Genomic DNA, 27,912 nt, shown 5'->3' with positions numbered 1-27,912 from the left:
ATATATTTGATTTGGCTAGGTGCTGACAGGTAGAGAAAGCCATAGTATTACTGCGGGGTAGATGTTTCTACTACTCTCGTTTTGGCAGTCATGTGTCTTTGCTCATCTTTTAAATTCGTCCTTTGTTAATTATTTTTGTTTGCTTCTCAGTTTTCTTTTCCCGTTTTCTATATATGTTATTAATTTGTTCAAAAAATGTTTTTCGTTAGTAAAAAGATTGGACATTTTGATTGAAAAGCAATTCGTTGGTGTATCAAACTTGTCTGAGTCAATGTATCGACTCGCGAAATAGCAAGTACTATAATTTTTGTTCTAAAATGTAGATATTTGATTTACATTCTTATATAATGTTTGTTAGAATGTCGGTTGCATGACCATAAACTCTTGTAACTGTTCACTATACTTTAATTTGTCATCGTGGTCGTAAGCTTAACCAGTGATCTGTTGGTGTGTACGTGTGCCAGAATTGAGATGCAGAATTTTTAACGATCTGTAAATATTTTAATCCGCATTGAATACTGTTGGTTACTGGTTAATGGTTATCCACGATTTCGTAAAACAATTTGAGCTACATTAAGTGTTGAGATGCTTAAACGTTAAATGGCAACATTTATGCACAAATTGTATTTGTAAGAAACACATTTTATTTTTTTAGCGAAAATATGACATTATCCAAGTGCTTTACAGTTTTAACATAATAATAATATATTGAATTCAAATTTGTTTATCTTTCCAATGTAATACCAATCAATCCATATATTTAGTAAAATGAAGCTTTAGAATCAACATGAATGTCCTCTATGACGGAACGTAAAATGAGATTTTTGAAAGACATTGTTATTTTTATTTGGCTATCCACCCTCTTTGCTCCGCTTCTCGCTGGCCCTATTGAGAAGGATGCTGCTTTCACTGAGGTAAGTAAATATCTATTTATAAATTTTTGCTGATCAATTTGCTTCAATTATTAAATTGTGCAGGCTTATAATCTTAGGATAAAGTTATATGACAATACACCCACCATAAAGCAATATAACAATACACCTACTAGGTAAAGCAATATGACAGTATACACCCACTCGAAACATGATATGTTTTAGCCCTTTGATTTCCCTGCTCAACCTAAAATTACTATTCGTAAATAGTGCGACTATTCATACTTTTTCACTTAATCAAATATTTTACCACTATAATATTAAAGGTAAAATGTTTGATGAGGCGCAAACTTTAAATATAAATTTGTTCGTCGATCCATATTTTAAGATTATACGACAAATTATCAAAATTTTGCGAGCTTTTGATTAATGCAGGAGACTCAAATACGGTTACCAAAAGTTTATAGTCGGTTTGCCCATTCTTGAACCACGAAAGAGCATACCCATTTTTAACGCAGACTCTTTCATAACGCCGCAATAAGGAAGTTTGAATATATTTTAAACTCACCTTTAAACACTGGGATAACAATTGTGTGAACAAATTTGAAGAGCAAGTTATTTTTGGACACATCATGAATGTGGACAACAAATATTTCTAACGTTTTTAATACTTTCAGTTTTACAGATTCTCTTCAGTTTTTGCGACACTTTTTCTAGAGTTTAACAGTTTCAAAGATTTAAAATATTTTTCAGAAAGCGAGGCCAAAAACTGGCGCCCCAGTAATACCAGTGGCTATACCCGAGGAAGTAAACTCTCTGGCTGTATTTGGAGACGAACTTGTATACGAGGAGGCAGACCCACAGTTCCAGAACCCCCGGAGAGATCAAGTGGTGCGTATTTTATAAACACTATTGGGAACATCTCATCTTTTTACCTTTTATGACTATTATAGAAGCCCACAAAAGTTTTGTCAAGATCCGTAATCTATACGATTTGCCAATCGTGACGATCTTCTATAGATCTTCTGTAGTCATAGATCTTCTATAGTCGTATCACCGTCTACTAGTCTTTATTATAGATACTGATACATTCGTTATGAATTACGTGATTCAAACCTACACATCAACATTGACATCTCAGTGCGAAAGTGAAGCTTCGATTGGTTGCAAAGACCGATGTATCACAATAGATGCAAACTGCCTGTGCGGCACGAACGGAAAGACTTACAGAAACGTTTGTGAGATGGCTTGTATGAGAAAGGTTGACATGGAGACCATCAATGTTCGCAACGTGGGCAAATGTGAACCTCGTAAGTGTGAATTCCCAACCCAAAATGCAACCGACCCTCATTCATAAAATTCTCGATGTTGCACAAGTAAATGTGGGAGGTGATTCTTATTAATTTATTCTCAACGAGATTCCCGAAAACCAAACCCAGTACTTTTTGCCTGACCCTTTTCTTATAGCTATGCATGTTGAACTGAACACGTGCATGAATTGTCTATACATCTGTCAGTCCAATACGTTGGAACTTGGAGCACGTTTTTGGTAAATTGGTTGTCGATATGTTGAATGATACCGGCTAGACAGCACAAAATACATTTCCTTTATTTAAGGGGAAGGAACAACTCAACCACCGACTGAAGAAATTATAGAAGAAGGTAAACTGTCGTATGCAGATAGCAGCGTGGATTGGATTTGTATAAGGCTCTAATGACACCTTGTTGATAAAATTTAGTGGATTAGAAAATACATGCATAAAATGTAAGGAGGTATCAGAGGTATTCTGTTCCTGACAGCCATGCAATGTGCATGCTGATAAATGTTAGCATTCACTGGGTTCACAGCACATTCTTCATACGTTCTTCTGAATGCGCTGAAATTATCGAAGACAAACACTCATAAAATGGATATGTTTTCTGTACAATTATAGTGAAAGTGCTGTTTAGGCGTATGACTTATGAAGTTGATGTGAGTTTTAAAGCATTGTAAATGTTGAGCAAAAAGCACGGGATAAGTGCTCAACATGCTTCACTTCAGTTTGCTCGGCTGAGAGGGTCATGAACTACAGAAAAATGCTCAAGGAATTGATGACCACCAAGTACCTGGCTGATCATGTTAGAAGGTAAAATTATCAATATCTTATTCTTTGTATTATTAATTAATGATGATTCAAATAAAGAATATATCACATTTTCAGCCAAGATTGTAAAACATAATTCAAAGAGATCTTTGTACGAACATTTAACCATCATACAGGTGTGAAAAGATCTCAAACTGTAACCAAGCCAAGGTTGTGGTTCAATTCGCCACCAAAAGCGGATCCCAGTCCATAATGGAATGTCCAGAGAACTTGCCTGCGTTCTTCCTTTTCACAGGTCTCGATTGTGCAGGTAATCATTTGATTGAAGCCCGTCCGATTGACACCGCCTTTGTTACGGTATACTATCAAATCTTGTTGATTGCTTTGATAGACTTCTGGGGATTTGATTTTTGATTCCTATCGTCTGTCTTGACTTTTCATGGGATTGTTGAAATGTTTAATTGTCCTCTCTCTTCAAAATTTACTTTGATCAGTTATAATTATCTGTTCATCTTAAATATCTTTAAATTTGCCCCCACTATTGTAAACTGGATACGATCTTTATGTGCCGTGATAAATTTATTTGTCAAAGCTGTTTGCTGACATCAAAACATCATAAACATTAATAGCAACGCGGGGGCAAATTTTTCTATTTAACGTAATGCAAAATTCTTGGACCAACTCTGTAGATCATTTGAGCTGCCAAACGTGATCTCACCCTTAAGAAAATACAAATCATTATCTCCACTCAGGACCTGCAGTTCATAAGAAATCGATTTCAACATCAGAGTTTAATTTAGCTGATTATCTGCTTCACTTTTTACTTGCCATATCAACAAGTGCGTGAGAAAGCATGCGTACAGACGTGTATATAAGCATTGATTCAGCTTTTAAATTTAATAAGCCGTTTTCATGTGTTCATGAGCATTTTTGAAAATTTTACGCTTTACGCTGTGCTAAATTGAGTTTTAAAATTAAACATATCTCATGATGTTTCTCCCGCACTTAAAACGTGAAGCTTTAAAAATAACATGATTGTGTATGTATATGTATATTCAAGTACGACTTCGTTTTCTTAATGCTTTAATGTGTCCCATGATGAGCATTTTTGAACATTTTACGCTTTACGCTGTGCTAAATTGAGTTTTAAAATGGATCATGATGCTTCTCCCGCACTTGAAGCTTTAAAAAAACATGATTGTATATGTGTATGTATATTCAAGTACGACTTCACTTTATTAATTCTTTATATTATGTAAGAATAAAATTGAAGCCTTTTTATGATGATTGTAAGAAAATGACCGTACCATGAAAACCTGAGTTCAGAATCAGAATACACTACTAAAATGAATACTAAAGTCGCAACAAGCATTAGAGAGATAAATCTTTGAGGAGTGTGTAAGTTTGGCTGTATTATAATACATGCCATAAAGAAAGGATCAAGAAAATAAAACATGTTGTTCAGATTACGTGGATACGACTCTTCAAAGTGTCTTCAATAATGAAACAGTCGTTAACTGTAAATCTGCTGGAAAGGTCAGAAACAGACTGTTCAACAAGAAAAACTGTGGATGGAGCAATCATGGTATGCAGCCATGTTCAATTACAAATAAGTATTTCTCTCATGATAATAAATGGAAATTATTTATATTTATTATTTAAGCTCAAAATAGATGTTTTCGAATGGAAATTGGTTAATTAACAAACTCAAACTTCCAACAGGACCAACTGAAAAGGAGCTGGTGACTTGGTCATTTGACATTCTGGACGAAAACTACGACAGGCAGCTCGTTGAAAAGGAACTCAATGTAAGTTTTCTTCATTTTTTTATATTTCTCATCATGTTCCTTAAAATTGTACCTTTTTATCTTCGTCTCCTTCTCAATAAAACGAAAATAATTAATATGAAGAGATCTTTCCGACGAAAAAAAAGATTAATCTACTTCCAACAATTGAGTCTATCAAGCACACGTTGTAAACGGAGTCGAACTCGAAGTGCCAATAAAATATTGAAAATAAATCAATTTGCAAAAATCAGTTGAGGAAATCTATCTATTGCGACCTTCACCCTAATGAAATTAAGATTATCGTTTATTGTCGAATGGGAATAATAAATTGGATCTAATCATTTTATGAACAGTAGAACCCCAGCTTTTTTGGAGGAAACGTTCTGCCACAAAATGACATTCATTTCCGGTCTTTCTTGAAGCATCATTATTCATTATAATACTATTGAATAACGCACGTGTCATGCTCATGCTATGTGTTATTATACCTCGTTATACTGATACCATCTTTAACTTTATGGAACGCCTTGCAAACCATATGTGTTCAACTACAACCCCTGACATTGTATACTCAAAAAATAATCACGATTAGAATTTGTTTCAAGCAATATCACAAATGTATTTTATCTGTTCGTGTTTTGTCTTAATAGCCGAGTCATCATACCTACCCTGGGTTCCTTAGCTCACCAGAGAGTATAGAAAATATTTTAATATTACATGTATCTACAAATTTCCATATAATTAGAAAAGTATCACCGCAATGAGGTAGTGTAACATCTTTTGTCGTTAGAGTGGACTTAAGATCTGCTTGTAGTCACGCCATAAATACATGTTTGATCACGATTCAAGTAAAATAATGTGCGTATATCCCGCCCATATGGATAGTAGCAGTCACAAATGCTAGCTATACTAACTATGTCGGGGCGGCTCTAAAGGGTGAGTGACAAATAATACAACTTCTGATATAATATATCGTCTAATCGAACCTTCTTTTGCCTTCTTTTGCATCTCCAAAACAAGCTAATGGTGTCTGGCTTGCTCTTCAGGTGACCGATCTGGAGAAATGAACACAGTTTCTCGTCCATTATGTACTTGTACTTGTATTAAGTTGAAAAGCACATTACTAGAACAGTGGCAGTTATAATTTAGTGATAAAAGAGAGATAATAGAGCTCCGATTATCGACACTCAACAAAACTGCGATTTACCTATAATAATTTACATATATAATTATAATGCTTTATATATGATAATAATAAATAAACATTTCAGATGCTAACCAACATTCCCGACCAACAATGCGGGGAGTCTTTCTTCATGGATTGTGACACGGACATGGACGGCTTTATAAGAGAGGATGAATGGAGCGTATGTTTGGGGTGCCCAGGTGAGATATTACATGAACGCGGTGACAATTTCACTACATCCGATCACCGTTAACTCGTTATCTTAGCAAAAATAATGTCACTAATTCATCATTCTGAAATTCAATTTATTAACAAAAATGTATTATATTTATAGAATAATAATTATTATTGTATGTGGTCACTTTGCAAATATCTTGCACCGAAAACTTAACCAGAAAAATATATCGTGTTTGTCAATGTCGGAATGTCATGAAGATGAGATTACCGTCACCCCTCCTAACTTACATCTCAACCATTCAGACTGCTACAGGCCCTGCTTGGTCTACCAATCCAAGACGATGACGGACTCCAAGACCAGAAGATACGTTCAGCCCATCGTAACCTGCGAGGCAGATGGGAGCTGTGCCAGCAAGCAGTGTGAGAAGCTGTGGGCCCTTCACGAAGTCTGCTGGTAAGTCTTCAAGCACATGACTATAAGTTTATAGCATCAGTCGTCACCTCTAGGGTGTGACGATCCCATGGGGCAATATTTCCGGCTTACACTGTTAGAAAAATGTGCAAACAGTCAACACTTCTTTTGTATTGTTACCCTATATTTAACCTATAAATGAAAGGTCAAACGAATCTCGTTCAATGCCGCTTAGACACATAGGATAATTTATTAATACGGTGACACGTACAGGTGTGTGGATCGACAGTGTAACGAGATCGAAGACACCAGATCTTACGCAGCAATGGATTGCAGCGCCAGGCGGTAGATTCCACACTACATCTACCCGCAACGATTTGTTGTCCATCAACCAGATCAAATTAACCTGATTCTTGAACCTTGACTTGGTAGAAAGCTACAAGCGATTGTTGGCTAGCCAAAAAATACTCTTAGTTCTGTAGGATCGTCGCATCACGTGCATGAGATTATGCGACCTCATTTTTGCAAAACATAAGCATGACAACCATGTTAGAGGTATTACTAAGACGCAGCTCGTCGTCATGACAACCATGTTCGAGGTATTACTAAGACACAGCTCGTCTGCAAGGCAAAGACGAGTTTTTGTGCAGAAACGTGACCTTCGAAGTCATATATTTCAAGAAAGGAAATAAGCACACCTACGACGTTTCGAAGAAGTATCACCCGAAGTTTTATCTGAGTCATATCATCGTCTTACTTGCTTCAAACTCCAAAGATAAAAACTGTATCACACTCAAGAAGATATCAACATAAAAGAAAGCTTTGAGGATTTAAAGATTTACTCCGTCAAAAGAGATCCGCCTCAAACTAAAATTGTCCAAGACTCGGAAGTATCAAAACATAACTGCTGGAAGGGAGTTAAATCGTTGATGATAATTTATCATATTAGTTGAAACCCGCAGGCACGGTCTTCGAATTAAAAATGTGGTGAATAGTGATAGTGAATATTAATTTTTGTATGTTCACGTTTTAGCTGGAGGGTTCAATTAATATGTACTTGAAAACTCTTTTAAAATTAAATTAAACGCTATTATTAGGTACAATGCACGTTCAATAGCTTTGATTGCATTCGAAATTATTTTAATATTAGAGTATTGGATTAAGTTAAGGATCTTAAGTGCACAATTTCGCTTCTTACTGTGTAAGCGCAAGCTAGTTCTAAAACAAGAGATGATGAAAACTGAAAAAAATCAAACTTAAATTTAAATAAAAGTTTTACATATATTTTTTTTTAATTAGAACATTCCTATAGCCTAACTTAAATAGGCTTTTATTTCGACTTAAATTTCACCATTATTATTCGTACTTTTAATTGTTAGTGATAAATTTGCCCATGTAGGTTCAAAGCCTAAAAATATCATTTCGAAACATCCAGAATCCTATCTTCAAAATCATTTCCTTTAAATAGATTGGGCATCAAAGCGTAGTGTTGATATTCTTTAGACAGTAGAATAAGATTTCTAGTCGCTTTCAGCTATAAATATTGTGCTGGACGACAAGATAACCGAATCATGATAGCCTGTTTGCATTTTTCTGTCTAGAAAGACCTACAGTTTGATCGGGATTTATCCAAAATCTAAATAAGTTGAATGTCCAAATTATCACAGGATTGGTGTCCCGGCGCCCCACAATAATTCATATTTCATGCACTGCTCAAGGATCCACTGTAGAATTCCAATTAGGTTATCAGGATCCACTAATGTTATTCAGTGACGTAACTTCCAATCTCGTATGCGACAGATAACTAGGTAATTGTAAAGGAACACCACATAAAAAGTCAACACATTACACACTCGTATACTGATAGCTGAGAAACACCGCGGTCATCTTAATTAACAGGTCTATTAGTCCACGCTCTGTGCCAAGTACTACATGGTGGCACCATGATAGTCCACGCTCTGTGCCAAGCACTACATGGTGGCACCATGATGGTGCTGTGGTGATCCTTATCTCCAGATACAATGCTTCTCCACACTCCGGATAAAGTGGGCAAAGTAGGTGAAATTTATGGCAACAATGAAGGAAATGCCATATCGAGTTATTGGATATCATCTGTGAATATCAATAAGTGCAGGTTTCTATTTGACAACTTGAACTATAAATTGTTAAAAATAATAAAAAATTCTGGAATTATAAAGTTTTCCCCTTTAATAAAAGGTGTTGACTTATACCTCAACCTGGACATTTTTTGAATTCTTCTTACGCCCTCGCCTTTCTACCAACCTTTAAAATTACCTTCAATTTGTAAGTTTTCAGTTTAGGAGGTACCTCTAAGTCTCGCATGGAGATGAAAGTTGAATTGAATTCGAAGCCACTCTTATATGTTTAGTTGCCAAATAACTTTGAGGACTCATAATCACAGTCTCAAGTTGGCACCAGACGGAAGGGTTCCATTTTATTCCGGCTAACTAGTGCGATTATCTGAACACTGAATTAAATACTCGTTATTATAGTATCAATTGGGTACGTGGCAGGTAGATACATTTACAAAGTGCAAAATTGAGCTGATTGCTGGCTGCTCCTCCGTAAAAACTGTACGGATATTTCGTGAACAACCCTGTATACTGTGTTCAGTGTTGCAATCTTATTAATTTCCATCCATTAGAAACGGATCCTCACAGCAATTCCTTCTCTTTAGGACGATATACGGACAAATATTGAAAGTCAGCGGGTGCGGCGGTATGTATCAGTATGAGATTAAACTTCTCCTCCAACAAAATTTGACTACATTCTTACATACATAATTTGACTTACTGTTAGTGCAAATATTTATAGGTGCTGAAAGTTCGAAACTTGATGCTTCCGTGGCTGCAGTATTACGCTTACTCAAAGGACACTATATATCAGAATTACAGGAAACCCTTACTGTAGTTATTCTGCAGTGACTAACCGGCGATGAACTTTTAAATAAAATATCTTGAACTATACCGAAAGGAAGGATTCCAGGGGAATCTTTCTAACTGCTAATCTGGCGTACTAATGATCTATTCGGATGAAACCTTGTTTACAACTCTATCTAATAATGATACGATTTAGAGGTAGACGTATATGGAGTCTGAAGAGGCTGCTTGAAGTTGAAGCAGAATATTGATGTATTTACGGGTCTAGTGGTTGTAATCACATTATATTTAACTGTGAATATAAAGGATCCTGATTTTAACTCTACATGACAACCCCAGATCACGCAGTTTAATCAGGTAATCTGAACTGAAATTAACCAGCGGGCGGGGATGATGCGATGATTAATCAATCACTCTAAACTGGACTGTCGTGACTTTTTTAACAAGTCCTCTCGGTGGATCTGAATGACTATTCGAAACCCTAACCCTCTAATCTGATCCCAACCCTAACCCTAACCCAATCCCTAACTGAAGCATATGCTGAAACCCTAACCCTAACGAGAAATTAGGCAAACTTCCTTATATGGTCATATCACGTGATCGAGCCGATATCTCTCTAGGGGAGCATTTTAACCATATGTCATTGGTTATGACATCATCTCGAGGAGTGATTCGGAATCAGCGTACAAAAATACATCGAATCAGGTAGATTTCAACTGTCAGTGTCAGGGGCCCTTTTAGAAAAATCTCGAAGATCGACTGTAGAGTGATTTAGCACACTCGGGCGGAAGGATTAAAACTTTAGAAGTGCAAGTGGTCTGTCCATGATTTGTAATTAAAAGATGATATTGATCCTGAACTTGTGGGCATATAGTTTTTAGCTCATAACTCAGTCATTTTTGTCCAATCTTGATGAAAATTCATAAACTGGTTCAGGGGACCACTAGCTATAATGTATAACAAGTAGAGCACCTAAAACCGGGGTTTTGGGCATGTTCAGGGTATTTGGCTATAATTTGGACCAAATATGGGCGTGGCTGCCCCGTGGGCACCGTTTGGCGGTTGGGGTCCGGGACCCCCTCAAAAGTTTGGTCACCGGTCCTAGTTTGTTGGTCAACTGCTATCTCGAAACCAAGTTTCACAAAAGAATCAGGGTGAACCCCCCCCCCCCCCCCCCCCCCCTTAATTAAGAACCAAATAAAACTAACGTGAATTGATAAAAATGTGGTTTTCTGAAAAGAAATACGTGTCAACAGAATGCTTGACCGTCCTTGACCGTCCTTGACCGTCCTTTTTCCAGTTCCCGCTCTCATTAGCGTTTCATCAAGAGCGCTTTTTCCATGGGATTTATTTTCGTTGACTTACATATTGCGTAGTCTGAACTCTGATAGTGATATCATTGTGGTAATTTTATTTCCCGAAGCTGCAAGATTTTGCAGTTTATAATTCCCGGGTACATGCAGATAATTATATAGACTTAAAATAGAATTAAAGTCGATGTACCAAGCGCTTAAGGGCCGTTGCAGTTATCTATAAAAGTATCAATAAATTATATATTGGAGGCAGTATTTAGTCTCGTCTAATAATAATATTATAATGCGAATAAAATGGGGGTGACAGGCTCTGTTAACTTGGTGAGAAAAATCGCCATCAGGTACAGGTCTAAATTCTTTTCTTTCTCAAGGGCTCAGGGTATCCGTATAGGTAATAAGATTTCGTTGATGTTTCTCCGTTTATATTTTTATACGTATAGTAATAGAGTTATAGTAGTTGCCACGACATATTTGCCGGCCGGCTAGTTCTCTATGAATCAGGAATCTCATGTCTACATTATCGAATTATAATCAGTGCGCAGTTAATACATATTATATTTTATTTGACCAAAACCCATAATCATGGGTAGAGTGGACCGCTGCCAGTGTCTCTCTTTCCCAAACAAAAGGAAATGATATTAATTTGATTGACCGTTCTCAAATGCAAAATTATACCGAGAATGAAATCGGTCGCTCGCTTTTCCCATTCATTCACGGCTTACGAATTGTGATAAGTTTCGATTGATTAGGTACATCAATCAGATGCTGTAAAAATCTCTTTGGGTTGCGTTCGGGTCGATACCTAGTATTTCGGGGTAAGGGTGGTAGTTATTACATATTGAATTAGCTGAAGTTTATTGAATCTTTATTGCTGAGTACAGCTGCCTTTGGGTAGTTCTTCTTAATCTATTACTATTGTAAATGAATGGGAATTAAGCGAGCGACCGATTTCATTCTCGGTATCATTTTGCATTTGAGAACGGTCAATCAAATTAATATCATTTCCTTTTGTTTGGGAAAGAGAGACACTGGCAGCGGTCCACTCTACCCATGATTATGGGTTTTGGTCAAATGTCATCTCTTTTTGATTATAATGTCAGGGTACTTTATAAAGTCGAAATATAAACTGATATCTTCATTAATAAGGAGGAAGTTTCAACAATTTCGAAATTTTTCCTCTAAAAACATTTCCTTGTGTTTAGGTAAGCATAGCGGTCGATCACTGACTGAATATGCCACTTAATACTCATTCAAGTTGGCATTAAATTCATTTATAATGACATTAAACTGTCGTGGCAAAGCAGAATTTGTTGGAAATCACAAAAGAGCAAAATTCTCACCTTTCGCACGTGCAAACTTTGAGCGGACGTTGCGTGCGCATCCAATATTGAATTACCGTAAAATTTTGCATGTAATTGTTGTATATATAGTTTGATAAGCATGCAAAGTTTCAAAGTATTTCAAGAAGAACTGTTATCACAACGGCACTCTAAAGTTGACAGAAAATGACGAAAACAGCAATTTTCAGTGATTTTAGCAATTTTTTATCAATTTGGGCGTGTCCCCACGTGTGCAACTTTTCGATTTTTAACTTTAAAACTAGCCTAATGCACAATTTATATCTATAGGAAGCAGAACTGAGCTCCACAACCCAAGGCATGGCCCAACACCAGAGAATACTAAATCGCAAAATTGACGTTTTTATAAAATAATTCTTCAAAAAAACACAAACTTCAATGACGAATATCTTTATGAAGGAGCAAGCTAGAAAAACTTTCCGGTAGATTTTCAGAATGCTTGAACAATTATCTAAGATGAAAATTTCCTCAGATTTTGAATAAAATTACTTTTTAATGGTGTAAAATCATTTTTAAAAGTTATTACTTTGTCAAAAATCAAGTTTTAAAAACGGTTAACTTGATGACGTCATCAAGGGGTGTTCATGACGTCAAATAATTTGTTTATACAATGTAAACTAAAGTGTAAAAAATTATTTTCAAGACCTGTGGTAGGAATTGGCTGTATCTTTTATACTTTTGAATCTACGGACAATTAAATACAGGCTACAATTGACTGGCAAAGCGTCTATCCCTGAATATATATGTATATCTGTATGTATGTATACATACATATGTCCCGACAATCTGTCGTAAAACAGGGGTTCTAGAAAACCCACTTCCCGATGTTCCTGAAACCTGAAACTTTTTTTGCAGTCGATTTGGTCAACGTCTAGACGCCCTGAAAAATTTCAGATCTCTAACTCGATTTTAACATGGTTTTTAAGGCACCTGAATATGGCGATTTTGGGTTTTTTACCGAATTTCGTATAACAGTGCTGGCGAGTATTTTATGCAAATTTCTTAAAAATCTCAACATAACTATTTTTTATTCCTGTCATCTTTGACATCAAATTAGAATGTTTTGAACTAAAAATAAATCTGCTGAACGACTTCCGATGAGTCTTAATGCCTGAAAAACTCCTGCCGGAGGCGGCGGCCTTCGGCCGCCGCCTCCGGCCGGAGTGCACGCTTCGCGTGCACGAAAGAGGCTTGTAACGTGTACCAAAGGGGGTATAATAGTAAAGGGGGTATAATAGTAAAGGGGGTATAATAGTAAAGGGGGTACATAGTATACCCACAATAAATGCACCGGTCGTGCTTGCCAGCACTGTGATTACAAGCATCCAATTATTAGCCACCCGTATCTTAACCCATTAGGGACGATAGGGTCGTTTACTATACTATAGAGGACAAACCAAAATACTAAACGCCACGAATCTTTCGCACATATGCTCAAAATTTATTGGGCTACATTATTGACTTTCCAGTCGAGACCCAATTTGAATTAATCACTAACAATTAAATAATTAGACTAGTTAGTCGTCATAATTGGAAAATATTTATGTAGGCTTATTTTTTCGAGGACAAAATAGTTGCGAGCAACAATTTCCTTGAGAAAAATGAAAAGCCCGTGATAATCAAATGTTCACAAACAGAGCTAAACGCTGTTTACTAACAGCAGTCGCATACGACCCATTCGCTCTGTTTGTGAACATTTGATTATCACGGGCTTTCATTTTTCTCAAGGAAATCGTTGCCCGCAACTATTTTGTTCTCAAAAAAATAGGCCTACATAAAGTTTTAATGTCTCAATCAAGGCAAGATCCAAGAAGTTAAGTGAAATATTTTCCAATTATGACGACTAATTAGTCTAATTATTTAATTGTTAGTGATTAATTGCAATGCTGTTAAATTCGCACTAAACGTATTATTCGAATTAAATTCGCGTACGAATTTTTCTCTGAAAATTGCCGCACTTAAAAAATACGGGAACAGGAAATCACTTGCCCGCATCAAAATGTTCACGATAGTTGGCTTTGTCATTTGTATGGTGGAATATTGCCAAAACATGTGTTTTCCGCGACACGTACGTGGTTACTGATTAGTGACTAGCGTGGATACTGACCAAGATCACAAGGGGTTAAATTTAGCTCATACCCGAGGCCGAAGACGTTACGGAGTAAACTAACTTCTATTAATAAACTTGAAATCACTTAATTACCTCCACAGTCTAGTCTACTCGTCGAGATTTGTAAGTTTGAGATTTGAAGTATATCGTCACAATTCACATATCCAACTTTACCTGAGGACCCCAGGCTATTATGTTCATTAACATAGATTTGGCGGAATGACAGGCTGAGCGCGGCCCAGTAAATCCAACTAAATTATACTTATAGACTCGATCGATTGAGACTGCTGCGCGTTCTGTGCCAACTCATGGCGCTTATTACATATGTAATATAGACTATAGGGTCTGGATTTGGTTAAAACCTTTCCACCCCATGCATTACATAATCTATACTATATTTTAAACTTGACGACAAAAAAATCCCCACGGCAACGGGCCAAAATATTACCCTCTGGTGACGCCAATTTAAGCTTGCAAATGGAGTTGAAACTTCGCGATTTGTTACAGGGTTGTACTTCATACTTGTAAAAAAGGATAGGAATACTAATATAATAGCGGAGATAGCATTTTTAGAATTTTGATTAAGGCTTTAGATTTTCTATAAATAACGTCGGAAGTGAGGTAAAATAAACGTTAGAATAATGGCGTAATTTCATCAAAGGGTACCTGTGCCGTTGCGTAGCAACATCAAAACATTGCACGTGCGCGAGCAAGAACTCAAAAACAGACTAGATTAGCAACGCGCGTTGCCATGCTTTATGTTACTGGGCCGCGCTCAGCCTGTCATTCCGCCAAATCTATATATGTTAATGAACATAATAGCCTGGGGTCCTCAGGTAATGCTTTATGATACGTCATAACTTCGTCTTCATAACTAGCTCACATTCACGATCATGCTATGACTATATTATATTCATAACATTGGTTGTAATTGATATTTTTTTGATGCGGTAAAAAGTATCGGTTAGGGAATCCGGATACTTTTAACGTTGTCGTCATCGACAAATAAAATCCATGATTTCTACACTTACAGTATAACAGTCAACAGAGCTAGACGATGAAGACAAATTAGAATTACATAACTGATTTTTAAAATTTCCTCGACCAAACCTTTCGACTAGCGGGTTTCTAGTACTCAATAAATGTATTTAATCTTAGTTGTTGATAGTTAAAAATGGTTTATACTATCACATTTGTAAAGTTTAACCTTAATTATGTTGCTAAAATAACCTATTTTAAAATCATCTACAGGCTATAGAATAGGTTTTACTTTAAAACCTTTAACTATGTAACAAACAACTTTATAAATGCATATAACTTTTATTGTTAACTTATATTTAGCAACACTGGCTTTACTCGTGACTTATAAACTTTAAGTCATCACATAATATAAATTTCCGCAGCTAACTTACATCAAAATAATATTTGTCAGATACTTGCCTGTACACGCTGAATCAGCGGTAACTAGAATTTCTTCAGCTAGTCACGTGTCCCACTTAGACACAGAGTATTAAACAGAGTTTAACATATAGCCAGCAGAGTAAGATCGAGCTGAGTATGAAGACTGACAACTCCAATACTTTAAACTCTACAGATACTACCAAGTAAAGTGTTTTTAAGCACTAATACCTGCAAATATTGTTATTTGGAGCTAATTTTTCTATTCATATGGGCCTGAGGCAGGACACTAAAAGTAAATTAAGTAAATTACCGTTTACGTCAGCAATCATTTTAGCGGGTTGGAACATTTCCATGATAAGTTGTTTTTGCTATAGAAAGATAGAAGAGCAACGGTCCCTTCGCAGTCTGCACTTCAGACCTTGCTGCATTTATAATCTATAATAGCACAGCTATTCGTACTACCCGGGCCGACTATTTTGTCATTTCACGGTTCACCGTTCATTGCTAATGCTATGTACAATGTAGTTATCACTGCATATAAATATATATTGATTGGACTATATCAATATGTTCCGGAAACGATGACGGTACGGGGATATTTTACGTCATGTTAAATTATATAATAATAATTAGAATATAAACTCCTTTAATTTAGATGATACATCTAAAATTCCCTAGGCTTTATAAGTGCAAAGGGAAACCGTAGTCAATTGAGCCGTGTCGTTGTTTCCAAGATCAAAGGGAATTATTATAAGATTCTACTAGACAGTAGATAGCTGCTATTATTATACAGCTGCTGTATGACAACAATTTCAAAAATAATAGATGATTCACAATTTAAAGTAACTTCAGGGACGCGGACGGGATATTAGAAGCAAGTGTTGCAGCTGCCCATATTAATTATCTTCCAGCAATAGAGGACACAACTAAAACATAGCAGGAGCTCAAATATAATGCATTTTGAATTTACCACTTTAATTTGGTTAACTTTTCTTATTACAAAGATCGGGCACTTATTTGTATTTCAATGGACAACTCTTATGCACTTCAAATAAGTCCTTAGAGAGTCAGAGACCCTAACTGAAAATAATGATCATTGTTCAATATAAATAGCTATTATTCATTTATGTAAGGCCAATAACGTGCTGAACCCATACGATTATGTCTGATAAAAAGTTTTGTTAAATCTGAGAGGCTGGGCTTAAATGGCCAACTAAAGGATAAGATGTTAAAAAGTTTGGCAACTCTCCAAAAAGGGGTTGCGGGAGAATCATTGTAGGGCCAGGGAATAGGTGGCTCTGTTCGTCTATTTTTAAAGAGGGTCACGATTAAGTTTTGATGAAGTTGGCATGTTTGCTGCGTATTATACGTGTCATTAATTAAAAAACAAGAGGGGAACAATTTCTGCAGAAAGTCTCCTGTAAGAAATATTTTGCATATTTCTATAACATCTATAAGTATGAATAGGCATATTTTCGTTGACCAGTCAATCTGGGAAATTCTGAGAATTTTAATACTATCTGATCTGATATTGATCGAAAAAAAACTTGCCATACCAGATTACCTGCCGTTATATGTCCGCCACAGTCTCAGTCTCATTATATCATGTTTTAGACACTATACAGCCATTTGCTAACTTATTTAAATTTTGAAATTGTAGGCATGCTGCTGTCAGTTTTATTAAAGATCTGCCATACCGAACAATTACGAAGCTATTGCGGCGGAACTTATGAAGTTCTACAGCCGTAAAAACACCTGCAGCCCACGCCCCACAATTTGCTATAATGCTTCAATAAACTATAAGTTATAGGCCCATATTGATCGCACCTGTGCCGTCTTAAGAGCTTCCATCTCTATGATAATTTGACAAGGAATTCATATTTTTAGCGTATCCATGATCATGAGTGAAGAAATTTTGAGGCAGCGTAAATTTCAGGTCTATTCTATTAAAGTATTAACAATTTTCATATTGGTTAATTGTCATGAAGATGATCTGTTGTATCCAAGTGCATAGCTTATTCCAGATCTTTTCTAATACTGGTTCTACTGCCAACTTTTATATCAAAATGATCTGTTGCATCCTAATGATAATAGTTTTTGATCCGGCAGATGATTTATTATGCTCAACTTTTCGGTTTACTTCTCTTCTGACTCTGTAAAGTGAGCGAAAAATTGTCTCAACTATTGGGATGCTACAGCGTAAATACCTTATCGTATTTCTAACCAAGATTCTGATTTAATTGAACAGAGCTAACCCAACAAAGGTGGCTGTAACTAAGTCTAAAGTAAGTTTGTGATCGTAGTACCTGTGCTCTAGCCTCTAAATACAAGTCTTTTCATCCATAAATATGCTAATCGGATCACCGAACTAGTCTCCTACTTTAATCTTGGATCTTCTTTATTACGGCCCGGCCAGTGGGCCTTAGCCTATGACGCACGTATTGTTGGGCGGTTCACTTGGTAACAACTGCAACGAGCAGTATATACTATATTAGACAACGCGAACGACGTGACTTGGTTCGTATACCATATACAACACTTTTCGTTGTTGATTTTCAGACTTCGTCTTTTTTGGGGATGTGGGAACAGAGAACGAAATACGATTATGAGTGATTTATTTATGATCTTTACATGATCATATACAATATACATAAAACATAATTTATAAATTTTTAAAACCAGCTATAAATAGCTTGGTTTTAAAAATGTTCCTTTAACTCAAAATTTTAGCAGGTCAAGAATTAATCTGATCATGTCCAAAAACCCAGTTAAAGAAGTGTTTGAAAAACTCGATGTAACTATTTATGATGATTTATCTTCTTCAATCTTTAAAGTTTAATGTTTGATTTCAATAGATGCGGGAACTGTGATGATGAAAAAGCAGAAATACTGATTCGTTCATGTCACACAAGCTTGTCAGTTTCATTTTCGTAACATCCTTTTTGTTGAACTGGCATGGATGTTCATGCCAAAGTAAGTTTAATGTTAATATATTTATATGATAATCACGATCGTCCATGACGATGATATTTTTTTCTATGATAAAAGTGGAAAAGCTGATTGCTCGTATCGACAATTGACGTACACACTGTAGGAGTATCTGATTACCCTTCATTTCAACAATATATAAATAGAATCTATATTCTCAGCATTTGCCAAGCGAGACATAGTGAGAGATTTTGATAAAACCCTCCACAAAGAACTGAGGGAGAATACCCAAATATGGCTCAAGGGAGAAGGTGTTACTTTTACAGAAGAATCTGACAAGTTTACATTCTCTGTTAGTCAGCAAGGTCTGAACACATCGCTGCAGGTTCATATTGTTGGCCCCAAATACCAGCTGAAGATTTCGGAGATGGATCAAGATTACGAGACAGGTGAGGAATTATAACCAAAATTAAAATGAGGTTTGATTAAATGAACACAATTATGAATATATCAAGAAAAAGTTCAACATTATCCCATTACAGTATAGAGCACTTGATTACTAATTTACTTCATTTTAATTTAATTGCAAAGAATCATTGAACCTCACATATTACCTTTATTTCCGTAGAGTTGATAGAGCTGAAGGATAATGATTACGAGGTGATCCTGTTTTACATATCCTTGTCAATTGAGATGACAATGAAAAACAATGTAACAGATACCCTCGCTGTTCAATATGATCTACAATTCCAAGAACCTACAGGTCAGTTAAAAAAATTTGTATACGATAAAAATGAGCTTGAACAATGAATCTATAATTGTAATCAAGAAATTCATATAACATCTCATCATTTCCTCGAATCTCCAATTATATCATAATCAAACTTCAGTAACGTCTCGTTATAACGAGACGTCAAAGTTTATAAATAAACTTTGAATTTGCATTTCCGAACTAGACTCGACATTAACTGTGCATTTCCTCAAACAGGTAAAGATTGGGTGAATATTGAGCCGGAAGGAAGAGCAGACATCGGCTTCGGTAGCGAACTACACTTACAGATCAAAACTAAGGCGGCAACAGAGGATCAACTAGCGTCAACTTCATTACTAATGATCGATTTAAAGGTGTACTTGCAGAAAGATGAACCCGGACAACCAGAAAAGGAGCAGATGGTACGATTGAGACATGAACACGGAATCTCCAGAATGGTTTTGGAGATATGCAATCAAGCTTTTTCGATTGCTTTTGAATTGGTTTCCAAAATCAACTTTCGAACAGAAAACGTATGGACTTTTGTAAAAAATGCTAATTCTCTTGAGTTGCTACACGGTCAAAAAAGCCTTATAGAGACGGATTTTGACACTATAGGAGAAGATTGCCTGAACGATTGGACTGGTTCTGCAGTGGCCATTATATTTAGAGATTCCAATTCAGCATCCATAGCTTTTAGACCAGCCATATCTTCTTGTTACAATAAGTTTGTGAAAATGGAAGATCTAGACAAACATTGTGACCAAATTGAATCATCAAAAGCACCAACCCAATTTGATTGTGGGCAGGAAGCTTTGGTTGACAATAAAGATGGTTACTTTGCATGGTATTCCACAAATGAAGGTCCTTCATGTTGGAAATGCCCTGACAGTTCTGAACTAGTTGACTCACTTTCTGATGACAATGAGGGCCAGCGAACTTCTCTAGTGGAGAATTCATGTGTTGGTGAGTTAACCTCCTTTGCATTTCTTCATTGTGGCTAAGCTAAGTACGATGTAGTTTGTTTTTCAATATACTCTCAAGCTACTAATCATAAGTTTCGGTAGACAAATAAAACACTTAACCAGGAATACGTCAAAGCTGGAGGATCTCCACCTCTGGAGAAAATAAGGTAGAAAGACTACCTCTGGAGATGGGACACGACAACCTCACGATATCATTCCACCAAAACACTGCTCTCTTTACAGAACTTTACCTTGACACAAGAACTGCTCATAACAATCTGGCAGGTGAGCATAATAAAAATAATTAATCACGCTGGAATATTGGTTAGCACTAAAATGTTCATGTCAGAAACATAAATTAGATAAAGAAGCGGCAACCATAAAATCATTAACTCCGTACCATCTCTCATTAAATCATTTATAACCATATCGCATTATGTTTTTTTAAAGTGCAAGATAAAAGAGAACTAACAAACTTGCTTTGCAGAGAGAGTTCACAACGTAATAGTATGCAGAGAGCCAAATGCAGGGCTCCCATGTGGAAGAGTAACAAGATGGGGATGTCATCAGCTGCAAGGATACAACTCCTTGGTTATTCCTAGGGGCGAGTCATGGAACGAGTGGGCTGTTTTTGCAGGTGTGCACAAAATTCTGTACTACTATTTCCATCCAACGTATTGTCACACGTTTAGTAATTGTATTGCTCTTCTGACAACCGATTTGCATTAATTGATATTCATAGCAATAAATCACAGAATTAAACTGTTAATTAATTTTAATAGGCTTTGCGATAACATTATAACACGGTCGATGATTTTAGCTTTAAACAGGTTTTGCAAATTAAAAATTTCAGAAACTGAAGATTGTACTGGTGGAAACTTTGAGACATTCTCATATGATAGCGAAACTACTGTTGTGCACGAACTTGACGCAGTAGCATCGTTATCATATTTCTGTACGTGGACATTTTAATTTCGTGATTGATTGAAAGCCCCTCGTGAGGGGATTGTCTCTAATGGACTAATTAAAATTCATTTACTACATCATAATCATAATAAAACCCCACTGGGCACTGGGCACTCCTGATTCACACGACCATTTCATTAGTTACTAATTTTTTTCCTTGCGATGTAATTTAGAAACTGAAAGTTTTAAAGTCGAACCATGGCTCATATCATTTTATTTCATTTAATTTGACGCTCCAGAAAATGTCTGTCAATACCCCCTTTTCAGATGTTTCTTTAGACTGGAAAAGACCTGGAAGCCTGCTGAATGAAGAGACAGCAGTATCCATATCAACTGTAGTTAACGCTATTTTTACCTGGTATGATTCATTCTGCTGCTTGTCAAGATTAACAGTTGGTTCACAATTACGTTTCGATCCATCAAATCATTGTATTTTCACAAATTTTAATTCTATCTGCTTTTTTCAGGGTTGACATAGATTGTACAAATATAGATCAGATTAAAGACATCGAGAGCACGAAGAGCAAATGTATTTTTGTGGCTACAGTAAGTAATAACTATAAGTGGACTTTAAATATATTTCCAAGTGGTAAAAAAATAAGATACTGAACCATGGAATTAGAGATATAATATCTCTCAAGCATGAGGGACGAGGGTAACAAAAATCGACCATGAATGAAAAAGGATTTGTATCGGCGAGGCAGTTTATAAACTTATGGTATATGAAATAATTGAAAATTTGACAAGAAGTTTGATTTCGGTGCCAGATGTGGTCGGGCCAGAAATGTTTGAATCAATTAATATCTATTATTAATAGTACTAGCTAATCATAATGTTTATCCAGAAAGAAATGAACAACACTCGGATACAAGTGAACGTAGAGTTTGTTGATTCAGCTAAACATGACATTGTAAAATGGATAGACTATAATTTGGTTTCAGGTATCACTTTTTTTAAAACCAATTATTAAGACAATTAACACATTCTTTTTTGAAAGCTTCTTTTACTACAAACTATTACGGTATCACCGATACGTTTTAAGATAATAACTGTCTTATTATGTTAATGAATCGAGTTGATCGAAGAAACGCGAACGTTTCCGATTCCTAGAAGTCTCAAATGGTAAAGACTAACTATTTTGCAGAGATTGCTGCCACAACAGGCTCGATTGTTGGCTCCACAGATACAAGTTTTGGGTTGGAGTGCCAACTGTATGGAAGGAACTACTTCAAAAATGGGGAAACCGGTGCAACATTCTGGATAAATGACCATAAAGGGTAAATAGAATATCTTTATTATGAATTTTAAAACAATTCAATTTCAACGATTTCTGATTCACACACTTACATTTTGTCTAGAGAAAAACGAGGAGACCCAATTACTGGAAAGATAACAAAACAAAGTGGCAATGAATGGAAAGTAACAGCATCAGCGAATGTGGACATAACCCAAGTGTGCGACCCGGCGTGTACTGCCGGAGAAATACTCGAGGTTGGCTGTATGTTTGGTGAAGACAGAGGATTCCCCGTTAAGACTACGAAAACCATATCAGTAATAGGTAAATCAGTAGCATGAATGTACAATAAAGAATATGTAATTATGAAAAACGTCTAACCACTTCATAAAACCATTTTAACACATATAAACACATTTGAACACACATATAATACAATTTGAATGCAATCATGGCAGCAACTCAGGCAACTCTTTAAATGAGAGGTGAGGGATGATTAGAAAGGTTGGTGGACCGAATCCCTAATAAACGGGCTGAATTCCTACCGCTTTCCATATAACCCTAACGCTAGCTCTAAGTCTAACCGTAATCCTAACCATAAATGTAACCATAAAGTTAAACGTAACCATAGATGTAACCATAAACGTCACCATTGACGTAACCATAAACGTAACCATAAACGTAACTATAAACGTAACCATAACCGTAACCATAAACGTAACCATAAACGTAACCATAATGATAAACGTAACCGTAAACGTAACCATAACTCTAACTCTCTAAGCCCATCTTTAACCCGAAGAATATCCTTGCCATGCAGGCTGCAGCGTTAGGGGTTCGGTCCGTTAGGGGTTCGTTCCGTCTTGAAAGTACAGCGTTTGATTGTTGTATGTTTTTTATGACAAGGTTCTTTAATTCTATAATATTAATAGTAGATCAGGGCACTACGTTTTAGTTTTACTAAAATAGATTTGTGATTTGAGAGTAAAGTATTCATGAGAAACAAATCCTTCCACTCAGATATCGTTTTAGTTTTCAGGAAATTAAAATTTGTATTCCCATTATAACTTCCCATTATGTTCATAAAAATCGGCGGAATGACAGGCTGAGCGCCGCCCAGTAGTTGTGGACACAACAAGAAAATTGAGAATAATCTTGTGCGAGGGTAGGGACCCAGATGTCGTTTCTAACCCAAATAAACTTTAAGGAGGCTTCTCATCAGTAGCCGCACCTCCTTACTCGGTTTCTGAACTGGAATTCTATGGGCTTCCAGACGGCCAGACCGAGTATTACCATCCCATCCTTCTAGAGTTCATCACAAGTAGCACCCACCTTGAAGATCTTTGACACCCAGACACACCCCATTGGCGAACAAACTTTGGATATAATCTTACATGCTCCCGAAGGAATCCCTGGTTTATGGTCTTTCTCATCGTCACCAGCACTTTCACTAGGTCACCAGCTCTTTCACTGAAGTCATCAGCCCTTTCACTGAAGTCATCAGATGTGACTCTGATCAACGGTATAGTTGTGGACACAACAAGAAAATTGAGAATAATCTTGTGCGAGGGTAGGGACCCAGATGTCGTTTCTAACCCAAATAAACTTTAAGGAGGCTTCTCATCAGTAGCCGCACCTCCTTACTCGGTTTCTGAACTGGAATTCTATGGGCTTCCAGACGGCCAGACCGAGTATTACCATCCCATCCTTCTAGAGTTCATCACAAGTAGCACCCACCTTGAAGATCTTTGACACCCAGACACACCCCATTGGCGAACAAACTTTGGATATAATCTTACATGCTCCCGAAGGAATCCCTGGTTTATGGTCTTTCTCATCGTCACCAGCACTTTCACTAGGTCACCAGCTCTTTCACTGAAGTCATCAGCCCTTTCACTGAAGTCATCAGATGTGACTCTGATCAACGGTATAGTTGTGGACACAACAAGAAAATTGAGAATAATCTTGTGCGAGGGTAGGGACCCAGATGTCGTTTCTAACCCAAATAAACTTTAAGGAGGCTTCTCATCAGTAGCCGCACCTCCTTACTCGGTTTCTGAACTGGAATTCTATGGGCTTCCAGACGGCCAGACCGAGTATTACCATCCCATCCTTCTAGAGTTCATCACAAGTAGCACCCACCTTGAAGATCTTTGACACCCAGACACACCCCATTGGCGAACAAACTTTGGATATAATCTTACATGCTCCCGAAGGAATCCCTGGTTTATGGTCTTTCTCATCGTCACCAGCACTTTCACTAGGTCACCAGCTCTTTCACTGAAGTCATCAGCCCTTTCACTGAAGTCATCAGATGTGACTCTGATCAACGGTATAGTTGTGGACACAACAAGAAAATTGAAAATAATCTTGTGCGAGGGTAGGGACCCAGATGTCGTTTCTAACCCAAATAAACTTTAAGGAGGCTTCTCATCAGTAGCCGCACCTCCTTACTCGGTTTCTGAACTGGAATTCTATGGGCTTCCAGACGGCCAGACCGAGTATTACCATCCCATCCTTCTAGAGTTCATCACAAGTAGCACCCACCTTGAAGATCTTTGACACCCAGACACACCCCATTGGCGAACAAACTTTGGATATAATCTTACATGCTCCCGAAGGAATCCCTGGTTTATGGTCTTTCTCATCGTCACCAGCACTTTCACTAGGTCACCAGCTCTTTCACTGAAGTCATCAGCCCTTTCACTGAAGTCATCAGATGTGACTCTGATCAACGGTATAGTTGTGGACACAACAAGAAAATTGAGAATAATCTTGTGCGAGGGTAGGGACCCAGATGTCGTTTCTAACCCAAATAAACTTTAAGGAGGCTTCTCATCAGTAGCCGCACCTCCTTACTCGGTTTCTGAACTGGAATTCTATGGGCTTCCAGACGGCCAGACCGAGTATTACCATCCCATCCTTCTAGAGTTCATCACAAGTAGCACCCACCTTGAAGATCTTTGACACCCAGACACACCCCATTGGCGAACAAACTTTGGATATAATCTTACATGCTCCCGAAGGAATCCCTGGTTTATGGTCTTTCTCATCGTCACCAGCACTTTCACTAGGTCACCAGCTCTTTCACTGAAGTCATCAGCCCTTTCACTGAAGTCATCAGATGTGACTCTGATCAACGGTATAGTTGTGGACACAACAAGAAAATTGAGAATAATCTTGTGCGAGGGTAGGGACCCAGATGTCGTTTCTAACCCAAATAAACTTTAAGGAGGCTTCTCATCAGTAGCCGCACCTCCTTACTCGGTTTCTGAACTGGAATTCTATGGGCTTCCAGACGGCCAGACCGAGTATTACCATCCCATCCTTCTAGAGTTCATCACAAGTAGCACCCACCTTGAAGATCTTTGACACCCAGACACACCCCATTGGCGAACAAACTTTGGATATAATCTTACATGCTCCCGAAGGAATCCCTGGTTTATGGTCTTTCTCATCGTCACCAGCACTTTCACTAGGTCACCAGCTCTTTCACTGAAGTCATCAGCCCTTTCACTGAAGTCATCAGATGTGACTCTGATCAACGGTATAGTTGTGGACACAACAAGAAAATTGAGAATAATCTTGTGCGAGGGTAGGGAATTTATAAGTTATAATCATTATATATCATTCACTCTACCTGGTTTGTCAATAATGATTCACAATCATGGGTAACAATGAGGTGTAAAAGGTGAAAATGAATTAAATAAAGCCAATTTGGCAAGTTTCCATAAACGATATTTTATGATCGGCGCCGATAATCGCTCATTGAGCGCTTTCTCGGCGCTTTTTAAAAAAAACCCGTTTATAATCGCTTTTTTTACGATTATAAACGGTTCCAAAAAAATCGCTTATAATCGACTATAATTGGTGTCATAATTCAAAAAAGCGCTTTTTTGAATTTAAAAGCGCTTATAAGCGCTTTTAAGCGCTTACTAGCGTCGCTGAGCGATTTGAAAGCGGTTTTCCAGTAGGATTGGCGCCAAAAACGGGTGGATAAGCGGTTGGCCGGATAAGCGATTCGTAGGCGCTTTTTTGAACCATTTATAAGCGATTATAAGCGCTTATAAATGGGGTGCAATTTAGCTGTTTGTAAAGCGCAAATAAAGCGCTTATAAGCGCTTTTAAAATTGAGTCAGGAAAACGCTATATTACATCTTATAACCGCTTATAATCGATTATAAGCGTTTTTTTAGAAATCGCTTATTACGGCTAATTCATCGCTATTTCACCGCTTTTACCGCTTTTCCTATCATCCATGGCCAGGTGAGCAGGAATTAAAAAGCGCTTATAAGCGCTTTTTCGATGCTGCCTCTAGCCTGGTCGGAACGGGGTAGTGCCCGGAATTTAAAAGCGCTTATAAGCGATTTCTCAATTCCCCTTAACCTGGTTGGAACTTGCATGTGCTTTTCTGAGCAACCTGGGGTGCACCGGCAGAGTCAGGATTTAAAAGCGCTTATAGGCGCTTATGATCGCTTTTCAACCACTTTTCCTATCACCCATGGCCTGGTTGGCAAGAATTATAAAGTGCTTATAAGCGTTTTTCAATGCTGCCCCTTACCTGGTCGGAACGGGGGAGTGCCCGGAATAAAAAAGCGCTCATAAGCGCTTTTTAAATGCTGCCCCTAACCTGGTCGGAACTGGAAATCAGAGTGCCCGCTTATAAGTGCTTTTCTGAGCAACCTGGGGTGCACCGGCAGAGTCAGGATTAAAAAGCGCTTATGATCGCTTTTCTACCGCTTTTCCTATCACCCATGGCCTGGTTGGCAGGAATTAGAAAGCGCTTATAAGCGTTTTTTCAATGCTGCCCCTAACCTGTTCGGAACGGGGGTGTGCCCGGAATTAAAAAGCGCTTATAAACGATTTCTCAATTCTCTTCAACCTGGTCGGAACTGGAGAGTGCCCACTTGCATGTGCTTTTCTGAGCAACCTGGGGTGCACCGGCAGAGTCAGGATTTAAAAGCGCTTATAGGCGCTTATGATTGCTTTTCTACCGCTTTTCCCATCACCCATGGCCTGGTTGGCAAGAATTATAAAGCGCTTATAAGCGTTTTTTCAATGCTGCCCCTAACCTGGTCGGAACGGGGGAGTGCCTGGAATTAATAAGCGCTTATAAGCGATTTCTCAATTCCCCTTAACCTGGTCGGAACTAGAAATCAGAGTGCCCGCTTATAAGTGCTTTTCTGTGCAACCTGGGGTGCACCGGCAGAGTCAGGATTTAAAATCGCTTATAGGCGCTTATGATAGCTTTTCTACCGCTTTTCCTATCGCCCATGGCCTGGTTGGCAGGAATTAGAAAGCGCTTATAAGCGCTTTTTCAATGCTGCCACTAACCTGGTCGCAACGGGGGAGTGCCCGGAATTAAAAGGCGCTTATAAGCACTTTTTCAATGCTGCCCCTAACCTGGTCGGAACGGGGGAGTGCCCGGAATTTAAAAGCGCTTATAGTTATAAGCGATTCCTCAATTC

At 37.5% G+C, this 27,912-nt stretch overlaps 1 protein-coding gene across 6 annotated transcripts; it reads left to right on the top strand.

Moving 5' to 3' along the window:
- The first annotated feature begins 736 nt into the window (after positions 1 to 736).
- On the top strand, positions 737 to 7,874 carry LOC134814600 (testican-3-like). Of its 6 annotated transcripts, XM_063822729.1 has the most exons (12): positions 760 to 914; positions 1,626 to 1,763; positions 2,014 to 2,182; positions 2,490 to 2,534; positions 2,914 to 2,998; positions 3,133 to 3,266; positions 3,709 to 3,795; positions 4,422 to 4,541; positions 4,679 to 4,764; positions 6,015 to 6,129; positions 6,410 to 6,560; positions 6,792 to 7,874. In XM_063822729.1, the coding sequence occupies exons 1-12, from the start codon at positions 792 to 794 to the stop codon at positions 6,865 to 6,867; spliced, it is 1,329 nt and encodes a 442-aa protein (XP_063678799.1). In that variant the 5' UTR covers positions 760 to 791; the 3' UTR covers positions 6,868 to 7,874. The 6 variants fall into 6 exon arrangements, with proteins under 6 accessions (XP_063678815.1, XP_063678831.1, XP_063678806.1 ...); XM_063822745.1 differs by lacking the exon at positions 3,709 to 3,795 and having other exon boundaries at positions 737 to 914; XM_063822736.1 differs by lacking the exon at positions 2,490 to 2,534 and having other exon boundaries at positions 754 to 914.
- Positions 7,875 to 27,912: the final 20,038 nt, after the last annotated feature.

Source organism: Bolinopsis microptera, chromosome 1, assembly GCF_026151205.1.
Source record: "Bolinopsis microptera isolate Bmic1 chromosome 1, MBARI_Bmic_1.0, whole genome shotgun sequence".
NCBI classification, from domain to species: domain Eukaryota; kingdom Metazoa; phylum Ctenophora; class Tentaculata; order Lobata; family Bolinopsidae; genus Bolinopsis; species Bolinopsis microptera.
Note: the sequence above shows the minus strand (reverse complement) of the source record. Positions and strands in the feature narration are given on the sequence as shown.